General features: G+C 31.4%; 1 protein-coding gene across 1 annotated transcript; it reads left to right on the top strand.

Moving 5' to 3' along the window:
* The first annotated feature begins 1,436 nt into the window (after window positions 1-1,436).
* Window positions 1,437-8,771, top strand: LOC132950687 (probable myosin light chain kinase DDB_G0279831). Its single transcript, XM_061022217.1, has 5 exons — window positions 1,437-3,302; window positions 4,463-4,952; window positions 5,014-5,175; window positions 7,255-7,375; window positions 8,190-8,771. Exons 1-5 carry the CDS (start codon window positions 2,386-2,388, stop codon window positions 8,375-8,377), a joined length of 1,878 nt encoding a protein of 625 aa, XP_060878200.1. The 5' UTR covers window positions 1,437-2,385; the 3' UTR covers window positions 8,378-8,771.
* Window positions 8,772-22,596: the final 13,825 nt, after the last annotated feature.

Genomic DNA, 22,596 nt, shown 5'->3' with positions numbered 1-22,596 from the left:
CAAAATGTGCATACGCTTAATGTGTAGATTGACAAAGACAGTAGCGGATCCATAGGACCAGAGGAGGATCCAGAGGACATTCCCCCCCCCCACCCCAATCACTTTGTTTTACATTGTATTTAGCCAATTTTTGTACTTTTTGTACTTTTGTCACTTTTTAAGCGATACCTAGGTAATTTATGGTTATTTTAAGGTGTCCTCTATTTTATATTATAGTCCCTGGCCCCAAAACCTGTACATCTGGCCCTCACTATATATGATATTATAATAGTCTATCTATTACCTATTGGCTATTATATATAAATACATAATAATACGTTATCTACCATGTCGTATATGGTATATCCGACTAAATTTTGAATTCCCCCCAATGGTGTACAGAGATCAGAGACCAGCCAAATTAGTAGCAACTAAATACAGCATAAACATTACTTATTTAGCGATACACATTTATGCGCGTTATAGTTGTTTCAGTTAAAACTTGAGATATAAAATATTGAAATCCAACAACCACGAAACGATCCGTGCATTAGATCTACAATACAATCATGTGAGTGCGCAAGATCTTGTGTCTGGTGCAGCACACATTTTTACCGGACCGACAGAACGTTACCTGATAGTTTCAACTATTTGGTATTTCCTTTATTATGGCTAAGACTCGTAAAAGGCTAGCAAGATACAAATTTGGTATATTCCAATCAATAATAATAAAGAGTACAATTTCGTTTAATATTAACATAATATAGGTAATAGGTTATATCGTATACCGTATCGTTATAATATATCGTATACCAGTCACCAGGGGTCGACATTTTCATTTGATCAACCATCAACATTGAAAATTCATAGTTTTATTTTATTCAACATTTTTTGACCAGAAGCCTTTAAATAAAAATATATTATATTCACCACCAGGCGACTGAATCCAAAATAAAATATATTGTCAGGTGCAGCGAAAGCACCATTCACTGCATCCGTGCGCACGCCTGTAACTACAAAACCAACGGGCGTCCTATAGACATCGCAATATATTATTATAAATAAGTACGCCGCGCTACGGTGTACCTATTTAGTTGGTATAGAGTATACCTATAACCTACCTATACCTAGCTATTCATGAATAATACCCATAACAATATCATCCTCCTAATAATATTGTTGTTGTTATTATTATAATCATACCCATCGTGTACTCGTTGCAGGCGAGTGTGATGTAAGTGCGTAACGCCGTAACGGTACTCGCGGTTACGCGTCAACGACGAGCGGCGGCGGACGAGCGGTAGCGGTAGGTGTGTTTTAGTCGGCGCGCAAGTACACACGGTAGGCGGCCTGCCGCCGACGCCAAAGGGGGGGTAACGGCCCGACGGGTGGGTGGGCTGGCGGCGGGCGGCGGCGTACTCGCGCGTGGTTGCCAATATACGCGCGCGCGCAACGCGTTTCGGACGCGATTCAGATCGTAAATATCGCCCGCGGCCGTTGGAAGTGCATACAATAGCGTTATTTTCTACGCCCGCCCGCCGCCGCCGACTCGCGGTTTCCGTTTTTTTCCCTCTTTTTACGACGACCCTGTGAATTTGTGATATTACTATTATTATTTACTCCGTGTCCGCTTGACAGTCGAAACCGACCAAAACGGTTTAACTTTTCCGCTCTCCGATTTCCGGCGGGCTGACCGTTTTTCGATATTTTGTTCGCGAGTCCGTCGATTAATAATAATAATTATATTAATCTATAATAATAGTAATCGTTGCGATAACGTCGACCGTACGGCAAAACGGCCAGTGACACGACGATAACGACAACAATTATACGATATTAATAATAATATTATGAACGCGGACGGCGCGACCGCAGCAGCTGCAGCCACGACTAGGACCAACGACGACGACGACGACAATCGCGCCGCCACCGCCGCACTGAAAGACGTTAATATCACTCATTATAGTCGTTAAAAGCGGTCGCAGCGAGTATAATAGCTGCTGCCGGTGGTTCCCTCGTCGCAGGTTCAGTTTTTCCCACACCCCCCGACCCTTAGACATTTTGTGATAACGATTGTTATTGTTATTTATTTTTACGGGCGTGCGTGTCCGGACGTGTAGTTCAGTAGGTAGTAGCGTAGGACGTATAGATAGACGTTACTGCACTAGGCAGGAAGGTAGGCAGACAGAGACAGATTGGCCCGTATCGGATTTCCGTTCGCCGATCGATCGATAGTCTGTAGGTATAATATTACATAATAATATTATTATCATCGTAGCAATAAATCGTAGTCGTCCGCTCCGACGACGAGATCGATAAGTCGGTGTGTGCGTGCGCGCGTCGTCCGCCGCCAACGCCGTCGATGAACGAACTTTTCGGCGATTTTTTCGCGTAAAAGCCTACGGGATGGATACGTGCGTGGACCCCAACGTACCGCCGTGGAAGTTGGAGCTGATCAACAGGAGACGGACGAGAAACAGTCAATCAAAGTGCGGCGGCGGCGGCGGCAATAACGAACAACAACTACAGGTAAAACCAGTTCAATGGACCTGGTCCCCCCCCACCACTCAACACTTTCTCCAGCAGCCGAATGCCGCCGCCGCCCAGATACCGATGCCGCAGCCGCCGCATCAGCAGCAGTCCACAGTCGTAGTCGGCACCGCCGTGTGTCCCACCAGCATGAGGCTGTTCAAGTGCGAGGCCACCGCTATCATGACCAATTTCAAGAAAAATCCGCAGATCAACCGCTGTCGATCAAAATTCAAAACCAAACCGCAGATCATCACCGAAATCACCAATGGCCTGGACTACCATTCGGATTCCAGCGAAGAATTCAAGTACGGGCCGGGCATCGTGAACAAACTCAAGTCTAAGTACATGAGCATGACGGTGCGCGAACAAAAACCCAGACCGTCGTTGCGCCGGTCCACCAGCATGGACAATATTGTTGACGACAAGAGGCTCAACGACAAACCCAAACTCTACTCGCAGCCGGATGTTGTCAGTATGGCAGCGACCGTCAAGAGCGAGACCATGAAACGTGCCCGTTCCATGGAGACTTTGTCCGATCCCCATTCGGGCAACACTAACGGCTACATGGATGAACAACAGCCGAAGACAACAAATGGTGATTTGCCGCCACCTGATGTCGTCAAAACGTATAAAAAAATATTTGAAACCAAAACACAGACCGAACTGAAACCCATCAAGATAAAGCCTGCAATACTGCCTAAGCCAATGATGAGCCCAGAAAAATCACGTCCGGCTAGAATGAACAAAGCGCCATTGAAGAAAATGTCCCCACCGATTAAATATCCAAACAGGTAATAATAATATGCACATTTAATAAGTTATAGATAAGTACCGACTTACCCACGTTTAAAATTTACCAAAGTAATTCATAACTATTCCTATCTCTTTATGATAATTACTAGACAATTAAGTAATATATGAATAAAACATTTATTCATTCATAACATCAATAGGTTCCTATTCATTTAATTTGAGTTTAGTGATCACTCGTTCAAACTTACTTAACGTTAAATAAATAGCAAAGAAGACCAAAATTATATCATTATATTATTACTTCTGTTAACAGTTATTATGAGCTCATTAAATTCTCTTAATTACTTCAAATATAGTTTAAACTATGTACCATTGTACCTGGTGCGGCTGGTGGCTATATACCTTTAAAACCTACAGTTTGAATGAGATTCATTTTTTTATAATTGTCTACTTTATGATTGAATTATTTACATACCAATCTATTTTACTTTAATGTTACATTTTAGTCCTTATTTGATAATTATTAATATCTATAATTTCAAATTTGTTACCTAAGTATTTGTTTAGTTATCTACAGATATACATTATATTTTGATAATAGATGCTACCTAGTTCATTAATCTCATTTTTTCCCATTCACTATTAATTAGTTAGGTATTTTTATATGTACAATTGCCTTATGATTTGTTGTGTATTTATTTGTCAAATAATGATTGTATAATAAATATAATTTACCTATATTTATATTTATAGTTAAATAGTTAATTTTTTTAATATTAGCTACTTTAAAATGATTTAGTATGTGGGTATTTTAAATATGTTATGACTCGTGAAGATCATAAAACAGAACAAATTTAAATAGTTTCAAACCAAATGCTCTTAATAAATAGGTACCTACCTATTACCCAAGTATTCCTTGATAAAGAAGATAACAACAATATTAATAATAGGTTGATTTGTATTTAATATTAAGTATAATATCTATATTATGTTTTCCTTTGATGGCCTTATTACCTATTTAAATTTGTCAATGATTAGGTATAACTGTGTATAAGTTATGTATTCATTGTGATATTAGACGATTTAATTTATTATCTAGGTATCTGAATGTTGTTAAAATATTACTTTTATTAAAATTAATATATACTGTTATTAAAAATTATGAAGTATAATATCTAATTAGGTAATCTGTTTATAGATTAAAAAAGAAGGAGTCGTTAGGTTTTGATCGTTCCAAACCATTGATCAATGATGAGGTTAGTTCTAGCCAAGATGAATCATCTATGTCGTCTGATGATGGTGGATCGCAAAGACACAGGGTTACTATTAAAGCTGCCATTACTGCAACAGCTATTGATAATAAACCAATATCAATACAAACCAAGCAGATATGTGTTATCAGACCAACAACCAGAACTACTTTACAGCCTGAAGAAACTACAAATGCTCAATTGTCTGATAAAGAAATAGAAAAAAAATTTATAAATAATAGTAATAATAGTACCAATAATATCAATAATACCAATAGTACCAATAATACCAACGGTGAAAAAAGAATAAGTGGCTTATGGGATAAAAAACGTTGGGATAATCATGAAAACAGTGTAGTTTTCAATTTCGTCAACAGAAAAGGAGTCCCAAACTATATTGACAGTGAAGGTCCAGTGCAAAGAAGAGACAATTCTTATGTAATATATAATTTTCATTGACTTATTATTATTTTTATGTTACTAATTTATGTAATTGTAGGGAGTTAAAGATGGTTGTATCATGTTGGACGCTCATTGTGAAGAATCAAGTACTGATGATATTGACAATGTAAATCATGATAATTATGTTACTTTTGTTGGTGACAATATTATAATTGGTCGTTCAAACCTTCGAAAAGAAAATTCACCCACTCCGAAAAAAGTAAGTTTTATTGCCTACAAAATTTTGTCTTACATAATATGTGTACCTACTATTATTATTAAGTAACCGTATGCATTTCATATTTTTTATAATATTATAATTACATTTGAATGTTATCTCATAATTCACTCATTATTCTTATCCTTATTATTTATTAAGTACCTATTTCAACTCTACTATTTTTTATCAATTTAATAATAACTTTTATTATGTTTATGGTTTTGGATATAAAATTCAAAATTGCGAATTAAATTAAAAATTATATTAAGTTTTTAGCACTGCTTGTAAAATTAAAAATGATTAAATTATACTTGATCTATCATTAAAATGATATACTCAATGATGGTGGAAATTTGAAATATAATGGCTCAGATATTACTATATTAGTTTATAATTTACTCAACTATTTTGTTTTGGAAGTCAAAGGAATATATTATATTTAAAAAAGAGTATTGTTTAGTAATATTAAATTGTATTATGTACAAAATCATAATAAATTGTAAGATTTATGAGATTATATTCTACAATTTGCTGAAAGCTTTTTTATAATGTATCAGATTTCTATAATTAAAATGACAAAAAATCATACAAATTAATATTTTTTTAAGCATTTTATTTATTATAGTTACATAGAAAATTATAAAAAAATAAATTTAATTTAAAATCTAAATCATAAAGTAATATTGAACTTAATAATATTTATATACCTAATAGGAAATAATTTGCAAACATTTTAAAGTTTTGACAGTAATTTTCAAACAGTAGGTATATTAGTTTTAATTACAACTTATCTTTATCTGATTTTTCTGTTTGAAAATAATTGAATAAGTAAGAATAAAGGGTAGATTAAACAAGTTTTTTATTATTATTATAGCTTGAAGACATTCATCATAGGTCAATGAGCTGGTTCTTTGTAGAAATAGCCTCGGGCATTATTATTTATTTTATAAATACAATATGTACGCATTCTTTTGCACAATGACACTTGAATGCTGAAGTATTAGCCACTGGGCAACACGATGCCCATACAATATTTCCTGTTTCAAAGATTTTTGTAGTCATTACTTCAGTATAATCTTTGTTAAATATAAAAAATGTTTCGAATGTTAATTTTGTTAAGATTTTACTTAATGTCCAGATAAGTCTTTATATGGACATTATAATGGTATATTTTTTTCTGTAAACAAGTATAATACTTTAAATAAATAATATCTAATTTACAAAAAGAATAGAATGTGGTAAAAAGAAAAATTTGACTCCATCAAAATATTTTGATTAAATTAGATGATGAAAATATTGATTGAAAAGTCCGAGGAAAAGCCTATCCTAAAAAATATTCAGAATGACCACAGGAATGCTATATTTTTTTTCGCAAAATAAAAAATTAGCTAATAATATTTTATAGTGTTTACTAAAATTGTAATTAATATTAAATTATGTGTTCTGCGTTCAGATTAATATTTATAGGTTTAGGAAAATTTCCTGGATAAGATATGGTATTTTGTAATTTATTGATGATTCATATTATTGTTCTTCTTTTAACTTTATTAAAATTAGATTGTTATTTACTGCGTTTGCCGAAGTACTAACCGTAACATTTTAATGGGAAATTGAATAAGTAATTATGTTTTCTTTGTACTTTCGAGTGAGATTATAAGATGTATTATACTTATAGTACTATAGCTTATTGCATATGCTGCATGGATATTTTAGGTTGCCATACCGGTTTCAAGTCAATCATTATCGAAAAAATGTAGTCCGATAAAAAAAATAACCAATCTACAAACAGTTTAATATTCGCGATAGAAAATTAAAATTTTTAGTGGTAGCAAATTCTTCGTTGTATGAGAATATAGTATCCGAAGGTCATAAACTGTGGGTCATTGTGCTGTAATAACAACTTATAACGGCACTGTGTTCTATTAAGCATTAACTGTTGGAGACTAAGTAAACCTAGTTTAAGGTCATACGCAATTGAATCTGCAAATAATTACTGTTTTAATTTTTAATGCGATATCGAGTACGTGACAGACTTTATTGTTGTGAAATAAACATTAACAATTACCATTTATTTTCTAGGACCTCCACATAAAATTTTCTGACGTACTCGAAACGACGCACGAATATCCGTCTGAAGCATCGATGTTAGTCGAAGAGGAGTCTACAAAAAACGACGATTCTACAACCATGTCGCCAAAAAGTAATGTACACAATATTTTATCATCTAGAATACCATTAGATTTTGTTCTTGCAGACTAGAATAAAAACAATTGTTCATATACATGATATTATTATGTTCCGTAAAAAACTATAAACCGATTAAATGTATCATATTTCGTTTGAATATTATGTACGTATTGTTATCATCGGTATGGTCTGCAATCTGCATAAAGTAGGTCACGAATACTTTCACTGATGGTCAAGGTTCAACATTGAAATTATACATCTTGAAATATCCCGTTTGCATATTATAGTTTTCAACTATTCTTATTATATACACATAAATATATATATATATTTATTTACCACATTACTATGCGAGTATAATTCATCCGTCATGATGACCGATTATTTATTCCTTTGCACTTGAATCCAACTAAAATAATTATAGGTATTAAGCATATCAATAAGGACACTGCGTATTAATTTCATATACAGACATTCCTTTCAAACAAACTTTTCGAAACCCAGTTTTATTTTTTTCATACTTGCAATGTATTATAATATACATATTATTATGTTAACACGCCCATACACTGGCTTGATTAAAAATATTCCGAGAAGGTTTAAGGTTTAAAAAAAATCTAAATTAATCAAATTACAATAACATAAAATACTACGATTTTTTAATGAGTGTACATTTTCGATTTTATTTATTATAACAAAAGATTATTACTGTATAAACAGAATCAAATTATATTTTTGTATCCAAGTTTAGTTTTGGACTCACGTTATTATTATTATATCAGAGAAAAATTTTTGTTAAACGTTCAATCATAATTTTGTTGTTTCAGGTAAATTCGGCAATTACATTCCAAGTAAATTGGGACCAAATGAAGAAGCATTTCTCGGTGAATACGGTGTGAGCAGAAGTAATATGAAACCCGTAAAACGCGCGGTCGATAAAAACGAAGAAGACATGTCAGTGATGGACACATATGTGCCCTGGAGTGAAGAAACTACACCCGATCTCTTGTTTTGAGTTCCTAATCTTTATATTTTGTATTGTATGAGCTCAATGGTGTTTTTTTCCAAACAATATAAATTTAACGGAAAAATCGATTTCTTTACGTATTTTTTTTTTTATATTAAATAACTATATTACCTGTATTAAAGTTTAATTTAAACATGGCCAACACGATAAAATACAAGACTCAATGAGAAATTCCTCGACTGAAAAACTACATTCTTTACATAATATTTATATATTTTTACGATTCCTATAAATACGTGTAATATTTTTTTGCTAAGTAGTTTTCGTTTATTATTTAATATTTCTACTATTAACTTTGATGTTGTTTATTTATTTGTGCTTTTTTTTTCTTTTTTTATATAATATAATACAATCATAATAATATGATATTTCGATGTTTAAACGCATTTTGTACCTATTTTACATATTGGCATCGTTTTTGAAGTTTTGGAATTGAAATAAACCGTTTTGACACGTTTATTATATAAAAAAAAACAGCAAGTGTTGTCTTACAATCCATAATCCGTCATCCGTGTGCATAATATTGTAATTTATAATATTTATTATTAAAACTGTGTGTCAACATAGTTCCGACGTCTCGGAAATTGCATTACCGGTTCGAGCGAAGGAATGGAAAAAAAAAGGGAGGGAGACGTCACTATAACATGGCTATAGTACCTCTACGGTTGTCCGCGACCAGAAGAAATACGAGTATAGGACCACGCGTTCAGAGGATTAAATAGAAACGTCTGACTCTAGAGAATTAAATTATTATACTCGCGCGCTGCAACTATATTATAGCCGTCTCGTTGACGTCCGCAAGTAGCAAGATGAGTCGTTCCAATTCTCGTGCAATAATATTGTTTTCCAACCGATGATTTTTTTAAAAACGGTCTGGGTATTAGATGGTATATCGATGATGACCGTAAATTTTAACTAGGTCGAAATATTAAATTAAATTTATAAGTGTTTCCTATAGTGTTATTTTATAGGTATAGGTGTGCGCTCTGTATGCTGGAAATACATAACAACGTCATGATCATGCACATATTTAGGGCACACGTGCCGATCGATCGTCGCGGCAACTTTTAAAAGCACTAGTCAAATTTGTTGAAACACGCGCCTACTTGGAAAGAACGCAAGCCCGACCGTTGGTATACCAACGCATTTCGCATAATTTATAATATAATTATATCATTAGTTATTATCGACTACCGCAAAGCGTGCAGGTGAAGCTGCATTCGCGGTATGTAATTCAATCGAAAAGGCCGGTATAGGTACCTGCAGTTAATTGTAAAATGGTAAAAATTTAATAGCCCCCACACGCTTTAAAATTCATATTTTGCAATTGAGGCGCAACGTCAAGGTAGTATAGGTACCTCGATAGTTTAATCAAATTTTCCACCATACCTTGACGTGCGCCTTATTATTGGTTTTAATTAGGCGTACATTTTAAAATTTTAACCTGCAGGGCCTAAAATTAAGATATTTTGCTACTGCTCACCTATTATTCCACACCAAAATATTTTTAAATAAACAACATAGACCTAGTAGTGTACATACCACATATTACTTCATTGCATAATTGTTTTTGCTATTTATTAATAATTAATTATAATATATGAAATCTAAGAAAAGGAGGGTAAGTGGATGTCGCTCTGCTGTACAGTAGGTTACAAGTGGATCACTGTAATGGATGGTGTTAAATTTGAATTCAATGATATAATATCATTGTATAAGAAAAACGAATCTGAGCGAAAACGGTCAGTCAGCCTATGATATTACTAAGTATATTTGATGATATTAAGATGAATAAAGTAATTTATATGATTATAGGTAACCTATTTACATCTTGTTTGAAATTTTCAATCCTTAGCTATAGAAGTTGAACATTTTATAAATTTTTAACTACAAAATAGTTATTAAATTTTAAATTTCATAAATTTTGTCAAAATTTGAACTTTCAATGCTTATAAAAAAAAATTGTGCCTAAGTATTTTTAATATTTTCAACTGCTATTGTAACAATAAATCAGGAAAATTGCATACAATTTTCACGCTTTTTTACCCAACAAATAACATTTTATTGATATTTGTGGAAAAAAAACTAAAAAAATTGAAAACAGACAATGTCCGTAAACAGCTCAAAAAGACTATATGACTAAACATTTTAAAATTAAAACGAAATAGCTTGGGTTAATATACTTATTATATTAAAAGCCACTTAGAATATGTTGTAGTTGATATTATATTTTTAGTGTTAAGGATTTTAAACGAATACAATATGCTAATTAGTAATTTTCAATAATCAATATTGAATATTGATCAAATAAAAATGTATAAAAGCCGAAAATAAGTACTGCACACAATTTTAGGCCCTGTTAACCTGTCCCAAGTTCCCAGCAACAGTCATAACTTAGCATCATAATTAATTATGAATACCTATATAATATGTATTTATATGTACTTTATAGGTTTTCCTTTCACAGTCTATCGAACGTTTGGCGCGATTCCAGGTGTCAATGACTTACCACTTACAGCTTACCTACATCTACCCATACATTATATTATACATTTTAACGATATGTCAATTGTTGGAACGCGAGTGAGTATACTGATCAAATATAATCCCCATTCCCCAGTTCATAAATCATAATAATATGTAGGTTTGACTGTGTAAGTACTAAGTATTATTGTATTATAATATATTATTACTTTAATATTTCTATTGTAGTATTGTCTACGTTAGTAATGTTCAAACGGTGAACAGTTACACGGGGGCTTATTATAGGCATCATCATTTATCGGTGGTTTAGGATTGCTCCCCCCTCAAAGTCTTCTCATATACCCTAAAACGATTGGATAATCATTGTTGATATTATATATTTACGAATCTTGTTCGTAGAAAATGGTGGTAAGTCATAAAAAACATGATTGAATACCTAATATTTTTATTGAAAAAAATTCATTCTTTTCTACGAACAGTTTGTGTGAACGATAAGGTTAACTGCCGATCACTGGATATATTATATTCCAAATTTAAATTAAAATGCGTAGGAAATCTTCTCTCTAATAGGTCATATTTCATGGTCCTAGTGCAAGTAGTGATCTAAATATACTTAAAACTATATTGATGTGTTTGAACTTTTTTTGGCTATCTATTTACAACGTAAACACATATTCATTAGGTTTTTAAATCAAATACCTTATGAATTTAGAAGGACAAAATAATTTCCCAATTTTCGTAGTATTGAATAGGTACCTATTAACAAAAAAAAAAAAAAATGAATTTTGTAATATTATCTATTATCAAATATTGTAATAATGTGTCAGAGTAAAGAGTTAAATGACTAACGATAAACATATTTATCGTATTAGGGTATTTTAAGCAGGGCTTCGCACCCGAATCATTTATTCGGGTTTTGGGTGGTGTATGTATATTCGGGTGTTCAAACACCAGGATAAAAAATTTAAACAAACGTTTGGGTGTTAATAACCGTTATTATTCGTGTTAATATTGCTTAAAAAGTAGTATTAAGTAGTTAAGAAAAAACATAATTTTTTATAGTTATTTTTATAAGATAGTTTTTTATAAATTTTAATTGTTTATCCCCCTAGTACTAATACTGTTATTACTAAACTAATAATTAACTACAAAATCATACTAACCGCTGGTTAATTCTGGTGTAAGGTGCCCTGATTTTTAAGCCCTCTAATAATATTATTGTATTTGTTTTCCGTTTACATATGGGCTTTAGTGAATCATTTAATTAAAAGATTAAATTAGATTAAAATATTTAAAACTGTTTTAGGTATTACGAAAAAAAATTGGGTCATAAACACGACAAAGTTGGTTCAATCTGAACTGTGAATTCAATTGTATGGTTAGAAGTCTTTAGGTTTTCATAATATTTTAAACTTACTTAGATAGAGTTTAGACTATATTAATATATTATTAGGTACCTACCTACCTCTCATATTATTATGCAGTCGTTCAGTCGTTGCCAGATACTAATCTACTTAGACCGGAGGCGGCGCCAACACTGTTAACCTGCAGTGGTTCTCCGTATTCGATGTTATAGGTACCTACTTAGTCGGTTCCTTTCTACTTATCTACTGTCTACTATAAATATAAATAATGTCAGAAAATCCACATCTATCCACATTGTATAAGTGTTATTTGGTATTATAAAATACCTATAATAATAATTAAAATATTAAAAGTTATTACTATTTACTGAAACAGTTAAACGCCTCCGCCGCGCCGCAAGAAATGCAAATACCTATAGGTAGGTACTACTCTATAATAGTTAATACTTAAATGTTATACTATAATATTCTGACGACGACGTACTTTGTACACTGTACTTACAGGCCACAGCTATATTCTCTGCCGCAGACTTTCTACACGTTTAATTTTTTTTGAATTGGATAATTTTGAACTTCGATTTTTTAATATTATTTGAGACGAGAATAATATTTTAAATTGGTAAGATTACAACCTGTCCGCATTTACAACTCGTTCGATCACACATTTCAAATGAAAACGATTGTCTATTCCCAAATGTTTTGTTTTAGTTGCAAGTTTGGTACCTATATGTATTGTTTGACACAAATTAGTGTAAGCATGATAAAAGTGTAGCATTATAATATTTAGGCAGGTAGGTACAACAGGCCACAGTGTCAAGAAGTAAAAATATAGTATATTAAGAACACAAGTATTATTCTATAACAAATAAAAATGTAACATTTGGTCATGCCGCCATTTAGAAAGATCAATTGGGTAGATAATAACTTGTTATCAATTTAGACAATAATATATAGGTAGGTAGTGCACTACACTGAAAAAATCAGGAACTTTTTTCGGATGCCAGTTTAAAATTAAATACACTAATTAACCTGCAATAAGATTTTATTTTCTAGGCTAATATTATAATATATTATGCTTGTGTGGTATTAAATATTACTTTTCATTGTAAAAAGAAGCACTCATATAGCAACAATAAGTTAAACACTAAAAAAGTACAGTTTATCAGCGGTACTTGGTGCAAGTGTTTAAACGGTTTTATGAATGGAACGATTGGCCTACTTTCGAGATGGCTATAATAGCGTATACCTTAATATATAGGTATATGTTACCTATTATCTATCTATATTATAATAACATAATATATACAACATGAGGCAGGTATAGCTGATATTATTTTTCTGGCGAAAACATGAGTTATGAATAATAATATTATTCTCTCAACCGTATAATATTATATAGGTACGTATTTTTTTACAAACATAATAACAGCAGTACGCGCGTTGGTAATATTTGGTATACGTTTTAAGATATTCCATGCATATATACCTACCTACTCACGTATATAGTGTGGAGTGACACACGCATTAATTTTAGCTAAGTGCCGTGAGTTTTGACGAAAAATAATAATGACAAAGTTGATTGTGCAATACAATATTATTACAATGTTTGTTTCGCTCCGCGTAGATTATAATATCATTGATCCGATTAGTGATTACCTATACCTACTTATATATTATAATATTACTTATTAGTATACAATATATTACGCATATAAATCGTATTTATATAGGTGTATAATATAGTGTAAGTATTATTAAGTGCATACAACGCATTATATTGTATACACTTGATCGTATGTTATAGTTACAGGCAAAACTATTGAAATCAAAAACCTTGGGCCTTGGCTCCTCGTCAGTGTATAGCGATTGTATTGTGCCTTAAGTTTGGTCCGACACGGCCAGACAATTACTATTGTGCGTATACCCGATTGTCACCTTAAGATACGCCTATTTAATAAATTGGGTGCCTACCTACATTTTTACTATGGGAAAAAAAATAGTTTAACGAAACATTCGGCTTATAAGTAAAATACGTGTTATAACTTGTAAATTAATTTATTAGTTTAATAGTTATGTTTCAGGCGTGTGTATATTATACCTATGACGTGTACTTACAATGTATATTTTTAGTTATTTTTTAACGTACGTATTTACAAAAACAAATTAATTTCTAACTTTAAACACTTAGTTTACAGTTGACACTATATTTATGACGAAACAAAATCAAATATATAACCATTTATTAAAATTGTTTGTTTTATTTTAATATTTAACTTTTTCAAACAGCCACCAACATTATTTTATATTTCATATTATAATTTATTATATGCAGTAATTCAGATTTCAGAAGCTAAAAAAGTTACTTAAAAATAATTGAATACTGAACAATTGATGTTTTATTTTTACATACATATTTGATTTGATTTATTTGATATATATATATGCATAACGGATGGAGGCCCAATAATACACTAAATTTCACGATACAATAAATAATAAATATCATTTGGACATAGAAGACTACTGACTAGGATAATAACAGAGTTTACATAAACTAAACTACTTATAAAATACAAAATAATAATAATTTTATATTTCATTTATAAATTATTATTATGTCATTTTCAAAAATCTTCCGACGTGACTTTTTGAAAATGATCTAGAAAATCTCCATAGTAGAGTGGAAGATATATAATTTTTATTTTTTAGGTTCCTATATAGTATTGTTATTAAGACAAGCACTTTGTTATATATAAAAAAATCAAAATCAGTATTTCTCGTTTAAAAAAATCTTTCTGGATGTGTGTATTGGAGGTTATACATCTACAGAGATAATAGATATAATATATACCAGATACCTTACCTACTATAGTACTCTATAGTAATATTTGCATAATGCTTTATATTATACAGGCTAATGGCTGTACGGCGTACGCATGTACATATTATGTACTATTATACAGGCTATATATTTATATATATATATATATAATAAAGACCGCATTTGAAACAACTTTGAGATGGACTACGAAACATGCTACCAATATATCACAGTCAGTCTTTCGGAAGAGTATTTTTTTTCTCGTGGATGACTTTTCGTGGTTAACGAAGTGTATTCGGGGCAGGGGGTTATATATATTTACACACGCACACGCACACAAATGATGGCTATATTTTATTTCGGCCGACATGATAAGACACACGGTCGTCTCGTCGAATTTGTCGAAAACCGTTCGCGTTCGTGTTCCTTTCGTGCATTTATGTATAGCCACGAATTAGAAGGGGGTGTGGGTAGTGATATTATCCGACGTTAAAGTACCTACACGTATAATATACCAGCTATACCGTATTAAAATAGGTGTGTGTTTTTTTTTAAACCAACGCGGTGTGGAATCGCAAACAATGTTATCAATAACATTTACTAGGTAGCAATAAGGTATTCTACTAGCGCACACGCGGTGCAGATTAAATAAAAAAATATTAAGAAGCCGCACATGGATATTATATTGACTGGCCATCCGTGGGCAAATCGTAATACAAATTATAACGTGTGATTATATATGTTTCGATTTTTTTTTATTCTAAATGCGTGTAGGTAAATATGAGGTCCTACATGTGATTAAGTACCTTAATTATTGTTGTATTTTTAGTAGTTAAGCACGAGCATAGGCGCAATTAGAGGGGGCTTACCCCCCCAGTTTTTTAATCATATTTTAGTTTAAAATATAAATTATGAGACCCTGTGCTGCTGATAAAATTCTAGCCCCCCTATAGGTATAGGTACGAAAGGAGACTATTTGTTTATTGCATTTTGATGTACCTACCTATTTTATCAACATCTGATTTGTCCTTTATACAAACCTATGTATTATACTATTGTACTATAGGAGTACAATAATTAATTCTAAATAATGATCTTATAGAGGCGTTCTAGTACAAGGATCCTGTGAATAATACATATCATATTTGTGTATAGACGTATTATAGTCACATAATAATATTTAGGTTGTATTGTGCTATGTGCGTCTTACCTTGACGTCCACACTTGGCTTGCAATCCTCAAGAAGCAGGCGTGCGTTTCGTCGGACCGTATGCAATGATGATCCTCGCCAATCGCCATTGTTACGGAGGTTAATGTAAAACTTACTGTACAAGACTCGCGTTTCTCTGGAATTTCGTCGCACTGCATAAAACATTTTACTTTTTTACGAACTCGCGAACGGTGATAGGAAAAACGGTTAGAATGTTTGATCGAGAACCATATTATAGAGAATCGGACGGCGCAGCGGACGCGGAAAAAACGGTCGACGGCCTCCGTTTTTCATTATTATCTATAATAGTTTGGTAATTTAGTAAACTTAAAATATCGTGGTATAAAGTCTGGCACCACGACTGCGGTATAAATTCGATGACCACATTTGATGTACTTGTGAGTGCCGAGCGGGCGGTAATCGTGATATTTTTCGTCGTCGGTCAGTCTTTCTTGTGAAAACGAGCCAGTTGCCACTTTGTCAGCGTTTTTTTAAACGTCCGTCGTGCCGTTTTGTTTATTCAACCGTCGTCGTCGTAACATCATCTGTTTGTTTGCTTGCTATCGTTTTTTACACCCAGACGAAACGCCCTTTGTCCGATTTATTGGCTGCTTGCTTACAGAGGATCACTAGCCCAAGACGTCAAGGCATAAGACATACATCATACAATTGATGGTCACATCAATTATAAGTGTGACAACTATTTTATTATTATAATCCCTTGTGAGTTGTATAACCTGTAGGTTAAGACAGTGTGGTACATTAGACATTACTTTGGGATCAAAGCTAAAAATACCTACGACCTATTTATGTCGATAAATTGTAGATACTATTGTGTTACACTGTTATGACTGAATTATAATAATATTGTTTTATATTGAAGCAATGTATTTCGTTTTCACGCTGTACGGTCTATATAGGTACGTATAAAACAATGGCGTAACAAAATGCGACATCAAATCAAATGGCTGTTGTGGACGATCGTGAAGATATAATATTTATATATTATATGTTTGAAAATGTTCCCACATAATTGTTAGTTTAACGCGATTTTTAAGGTTCATTATGTTTACCACTATAAAAAAAACTCTAAAAAAAACCTGCAATAGCAATCGTACAATTCACATATGTATTATAATTATATTGTATAAATTTGTTATTTGACACACTTAATTTAAATAGCTATACCTATAATGTAACATTTACGATTAACCTACTCGAACGTCGAAATTTCGTACAGTTTTCGGCAGTGATGTTCTTTGCATAACGTTTCTTCGAAACAAATCTCGTTAAGTTAGTCGTTTTTATATATGGCGACGATTCGCTTACCTTTCAATGTGTTTTGAACTCAATTTATTGATATAGTAAGATAATCCACATACACGACAACCACCGTGTTATTACTGCACGCGTGGATGTGCGGCAGGGTTACATGTTTTAAATTTTACGACGGTAATATTATTAGGTATAAGGTACGTTGACATTTAACACTAATTATAAAATACGAGAAATTTCACCGAACGAGTTTATTGTCAATATTGTGGAATAAATTGTCTGCATGTACCGATATTCGAGTATTTGACACGTTCTCTTAAGTCGAAATATATATATAAATATATTTAATTTATATGCACGAATACAATATATTATTATGTATATTTTTTTACTTACGTTCGGTAAACAAATCACAATTCCGAGTTTTTTTCGAGGACACAGCGCGAGTATAGGTCGCGAATTGATTTTCGAAGGTCGTCACAATAATAATAACAGACGACAATTTCATAATATTAAATATAATATTTGCAACTTATAGTATTATAGGTATGAAAAAATGTTTAATTTGCATGTCGTTCCGATACGTCATCGATATCGTGTGCAATAAAATATTATAGGTATCTTACATATTTTGTAATTAATAATATTGTTTATGTTTTATATGAAACGTGCATATCGATCAACATTATAGGTAGACATAATATAATATTATAATATTACGTCTATGATCAACTCTATTATAGACTATATACTATGCTATAGCTATTTACTATACAACTACAGCTGGTATCATTATAATATCCATATAGATAATATTTGTTAAAATGTACTACAATTTTTTCTTATCATCTAAAATAGAATCGTAATTTAAAAATTTGAAAATTAAAAAAGTACGCAAGTAAGTAACTGCTTTGCTGTACAGTAGGTGTCCAGTCTAGTGTATCTCGTCATTGAGTATAAGTGACTGTAATGGATATAATTGTGCTAAATTAAATTCAATGATAAATAATTTCACACGATTTTGATCGAAGGTGACCGTCTGTCAGGCTATATTAGTTATATGATTATATTATTACTAATACTGCGCTGCATGAAAAATGACATTTTATTAATTTGTATTAATTCAATGGTTCAATAGACAATTTAATGGACCAACCATAGACCACTAAACCATGTTTAATTAGCTAACTATTGATTCATTAAATATTTAGTTGCAACCTGGCATAAGTATATTTTATTATGTTTATTTTTATGTTGTTATTAATATTATTAATACCAATAATACCGTAGGTTGAATTATTTTTTTTTTCAAAAATATAGCATTTATTAAATTACAAATGTATTATAATGGTAGTATACCTAATATTTATTTAATTATTAATATCACATATTTTTAAAAATGTCATTATGTATAATAAAATATAAATGTTACAAGTTCAAGTTTATTTTTCGTTAAAATTTCTAATTTTGTCAACATTTCAACTTCAAACTCTTATAAATAAAAGTCGTGCCTATATATTATTATTTTAATATTTTTGAACTTCCATAAAAACAACTAATACGCGGAGATCTTTTATTATCTACATTTTCAAAATTATTGTCCCCCAAAAACCAAGATTGTATAGCACTTACTTAAATCCGGAAAAAAAATAAAACAAATTGTCTATAAAATATAGGTACTAGGTAGGAAATTTAATACCAACTCTCAAGAAGAGCGCAAAAAGAGCAAAAATATATTGAAAATTATGTCATGTCATGCAAATTCTAATATGAATATATGGTAAAAAATGTCAAGTTTCAATTATGAAAAACATCACCATGGTCTACCAAAATCAACACAAACGCAAAACTTAAAAAAATCAGAAACCTCTCCAGAAATGTTCAAGAACTTATTTTACGATCTTAAAAGCAATTTCATTGGACAAGACATATAATATACTGATGCGTCAAAAAGCGATCAAGGAGTAGAAATAGCAATTATTATTGATAAAAAAATAACAACACATAAACTACAAAAGAATTGTTCAATATTTATTGCTGAAGCCATCGCCATAATATCAGCACTAAAACTTATTGAAAATGGCCCACATAAGTATCACAATATATTCACGGACTACCATTAACTGCATTCAAAATACTTGACAAACGACATAACCACCATCATCGTAAACTAAGTAGAAAAATTAAAAAACCTAAACAAGAATGTCAAATTCATATGGATGCCAGGTCATAGTAAAATAAACAGGAACGAACGAGCTGACCAGCACGCAAAAAATGCAATATCATCTGAAGCCCCCGAACAAAAATACAGCACAATAATAGACTCAAAAAATGACATGAATATTTTAACACGGAACATATGGCAAAACCACTGGGTAAACCAAAATAACAAATTAAGAGAAATAAAACAAATTATAAATCCCTGGCCACAAACAAAAACAACCAGAAAAACAGAAATAATAATAACCCGACTAAGAATAGGTCACACCCACCTCACACATGGACACCTTATGAATAACCAAACACCAATGGAATGCACCTCATGCGGAACGACTCTCACTATAAAACATTAGCTTACCGAATGCAGATCCAATGAAGAAGAAAGAAAAAAGCATAACATATCATCGAACCTGTACGAGATTATCGGTCCAGACTGCCAACCAGAAAACATCACATCATTCCTCAAGGCATTAAAATTAGAAAAGACCATATGATAATTAAATAGAAATAAGTTACCAATATTGCATTAACTTCTTTTTTTTCCTCTTCAAAAGTATACATGTAATTTTATAAACCTCAAAAGCTAATGGCCTATGCTACCGAAGCTATTATGTTCAATAAAAAAAAAAAAAATAATTAATCTAAAATGCGTGTTTTGACATTTTGGAATATTTTATTACAACACAGGCAATTCGAATGCTCAATCCTGCGATTCAAAAAATTAATAAACTAAGAATGAACGTAATCGTAAATACTAAATAGTCCAGGCCTTGAAACCGATTTTAGAAACCGGTATAAACCGTTTAAAAACTGAAACCGAAAACAAAATCGGAAAAAATTGGAAACCGGTATTAAATCCAAAACCGAAACTGAAAAAAATTGAAAACTAGTATACAAAATTGAAACCAAAACCGACATTTCCTAACACCGGTATTGAAAAATTTATACCAAAATTGAAAAAAAAAAAAACCGAAATTTTTTCAATTTGTTTCAAGCCCTGTAAAAGTGATAACGCAAAATGTATATTTTCCAATTTTATTATTTTATTGCAATTATGCTTCCATTAATTTAGAGAACACTTTAATTTTTGACCACTCCATTTATTCCTAGTCAAAAATCAACCTTTATAATCAAATAATACAAATTATAATTTTAGATTTTAGCTTTTTTTTATGACAATATAATAAAATACATTTTATAATATATATTTTATATATAGAAATATGTATAGAAATCTAAAAGATATTATAAGAAAAATACAGGTTATCACTTATTAGTTATAACTAATATAATTTCTCAACAAATCAAATAAAATAAAAATAAAATAATTTTTTTTTGTTATAAACTCTAGCGGCATTGCCCCTTTGAGGACTCAGAATTTGGCACCCCGGTGCGATTGCCCCCCATCCCCCCCCCCCCCAATTAATACGCCACTGCAGATGATACCTGTTTACTCTTTGTGGAGACTCTTGGGGCGATGTTAGTACCTAAGCTACTCGTGAATCCAAAATTGTTGTGGAATTTTTAAAACATAGAAGGTTATCTATACATTTTAAAAAAACTTTTTTTTATGAACTTTAGCATAAATAATATTAAAGATAATTTTGATGGATGAACTCTAAATTTCTGTGAAAATATACTGTGGGTGGTTAAAAATATAAATCAGTGGGTTGATAAAAATGAAATTAATAATAAAAGAGTTTTTCGATCTTACCATGCTAAAATATCACTATTTAAAAAATCAATTGGTCAAAAATGTATTAATTATCTTGGTCCTAAATATAACAATTCTATGCCTTTCTCTATAAAGAAGAATATTTATATTAATTGCTAACATAATAATGTCAAAAAAATAATTTTAGAATAGTTATTTGTATCTTTAAATATAACTTAGGTTAACTTTATTTACATTTGTTTTTGAAAATTTTCTTTTTTTTCTTTTTTCTCTCTTTTTATATTGTATAATTACGTAATAATTGTATTTAATTTTAGTTTTTAAGTATAAGTATTAATTTTGTAACACTCTATCTTCGCTACAAGCACAGCTCACAGAAGATAGATAATTCAAATGTATAATGTATCATTGTAGGTATTTGTTTTTGTTTAAATAAAAAAAAATATATATATATTACATTTATAAAAATACTTATAAAGTTATAGCTAATTATAACTACTTACTCAGTACTCGTTTAAAGTTCGACTTTTATGTATTGAAAAAAGTATCCGAAAAATATTCTTTTTCGAAATTAATGAAATTAAAAATGTATGTATTGTCATTCAATAACACAAAAAGCTTAAAAGTAGTTTCACTTAATATCTATAAAAATATAATTTTTTCATATATATTATTTTGCAATAACATCAGATTATGTGGAAATAATATTTTCAAAAAATTTAAAATCTGTCCGAAATATTGAGTGACATATCGACACTTGAATTGATAACCATGTATATGCATTATGATATTTAAGTAGTGGTTTTCACGTTGGTGAAACCAGCGAAAAACCGTCGGCACAAACACCGCGGAGACACGTGGCCCACACTTGACACGATCGCGATGGCACTTGTGGAGTTAAAGTTTTCTGGGTGGGCGCTGCCCCCCTGAAAAAAACAACATCGGTGGCGGCTCGCTGCAATCACACCGAACAATAATCACCGGGTTTCCGCAGAGAAATCCGTTAACGACACTCGGTGAAGAATAAGGCCCGGCATCATAACGATTCATTAAAACTTCTTAATGAGTTCTTAAATCTTTTAATAACAGGCAACAGCGGCAGCGCGCGTATATACTTACCACCACCCCTTTCCCACAGGGTTTGGACTCCGTGTAAGG

Source organism: Metopolophium dirhodum, chromosome 8 (assembly GCF_019925205.1).
Source record: "Metopolophium dirhodum isolate CAU chromosome 8, ASM1992520v1, whole genome shotgun sequence".
Lineage (NCBI taxonomy): Eukaryota > Metazoa > Arthropoda > Insecta > Hemiptera > Aphididae > Metopolophium > Metopolophium dirhodum.
This window is presented reverse-complemented; position numbering and strand designations above follow the sequence as displayed.

Coding starts and splice junctions, on each gene's coding strand:
- LOC132950687 (XM_061022217.1), top strand. CDS start 2,386: ATGGATACGTGCGTGGACCCCAACGTACCGCCGTGGAAGTTGGAGCTG. Junction 3,303..4,462: donor CCGATTAAATATCCAAACAG/GTAATAATAATA, acceptor ATCTGTTTATAG/ATTAAAAAAGAAGGAGTCGT. Junction 5,176..7,254: donor ATTCACCCACTCCGAAAAAA/GTAAGTTTTATT, acceptor TTTATTTTCTAG/GACCTCCACATAAAATTTTC.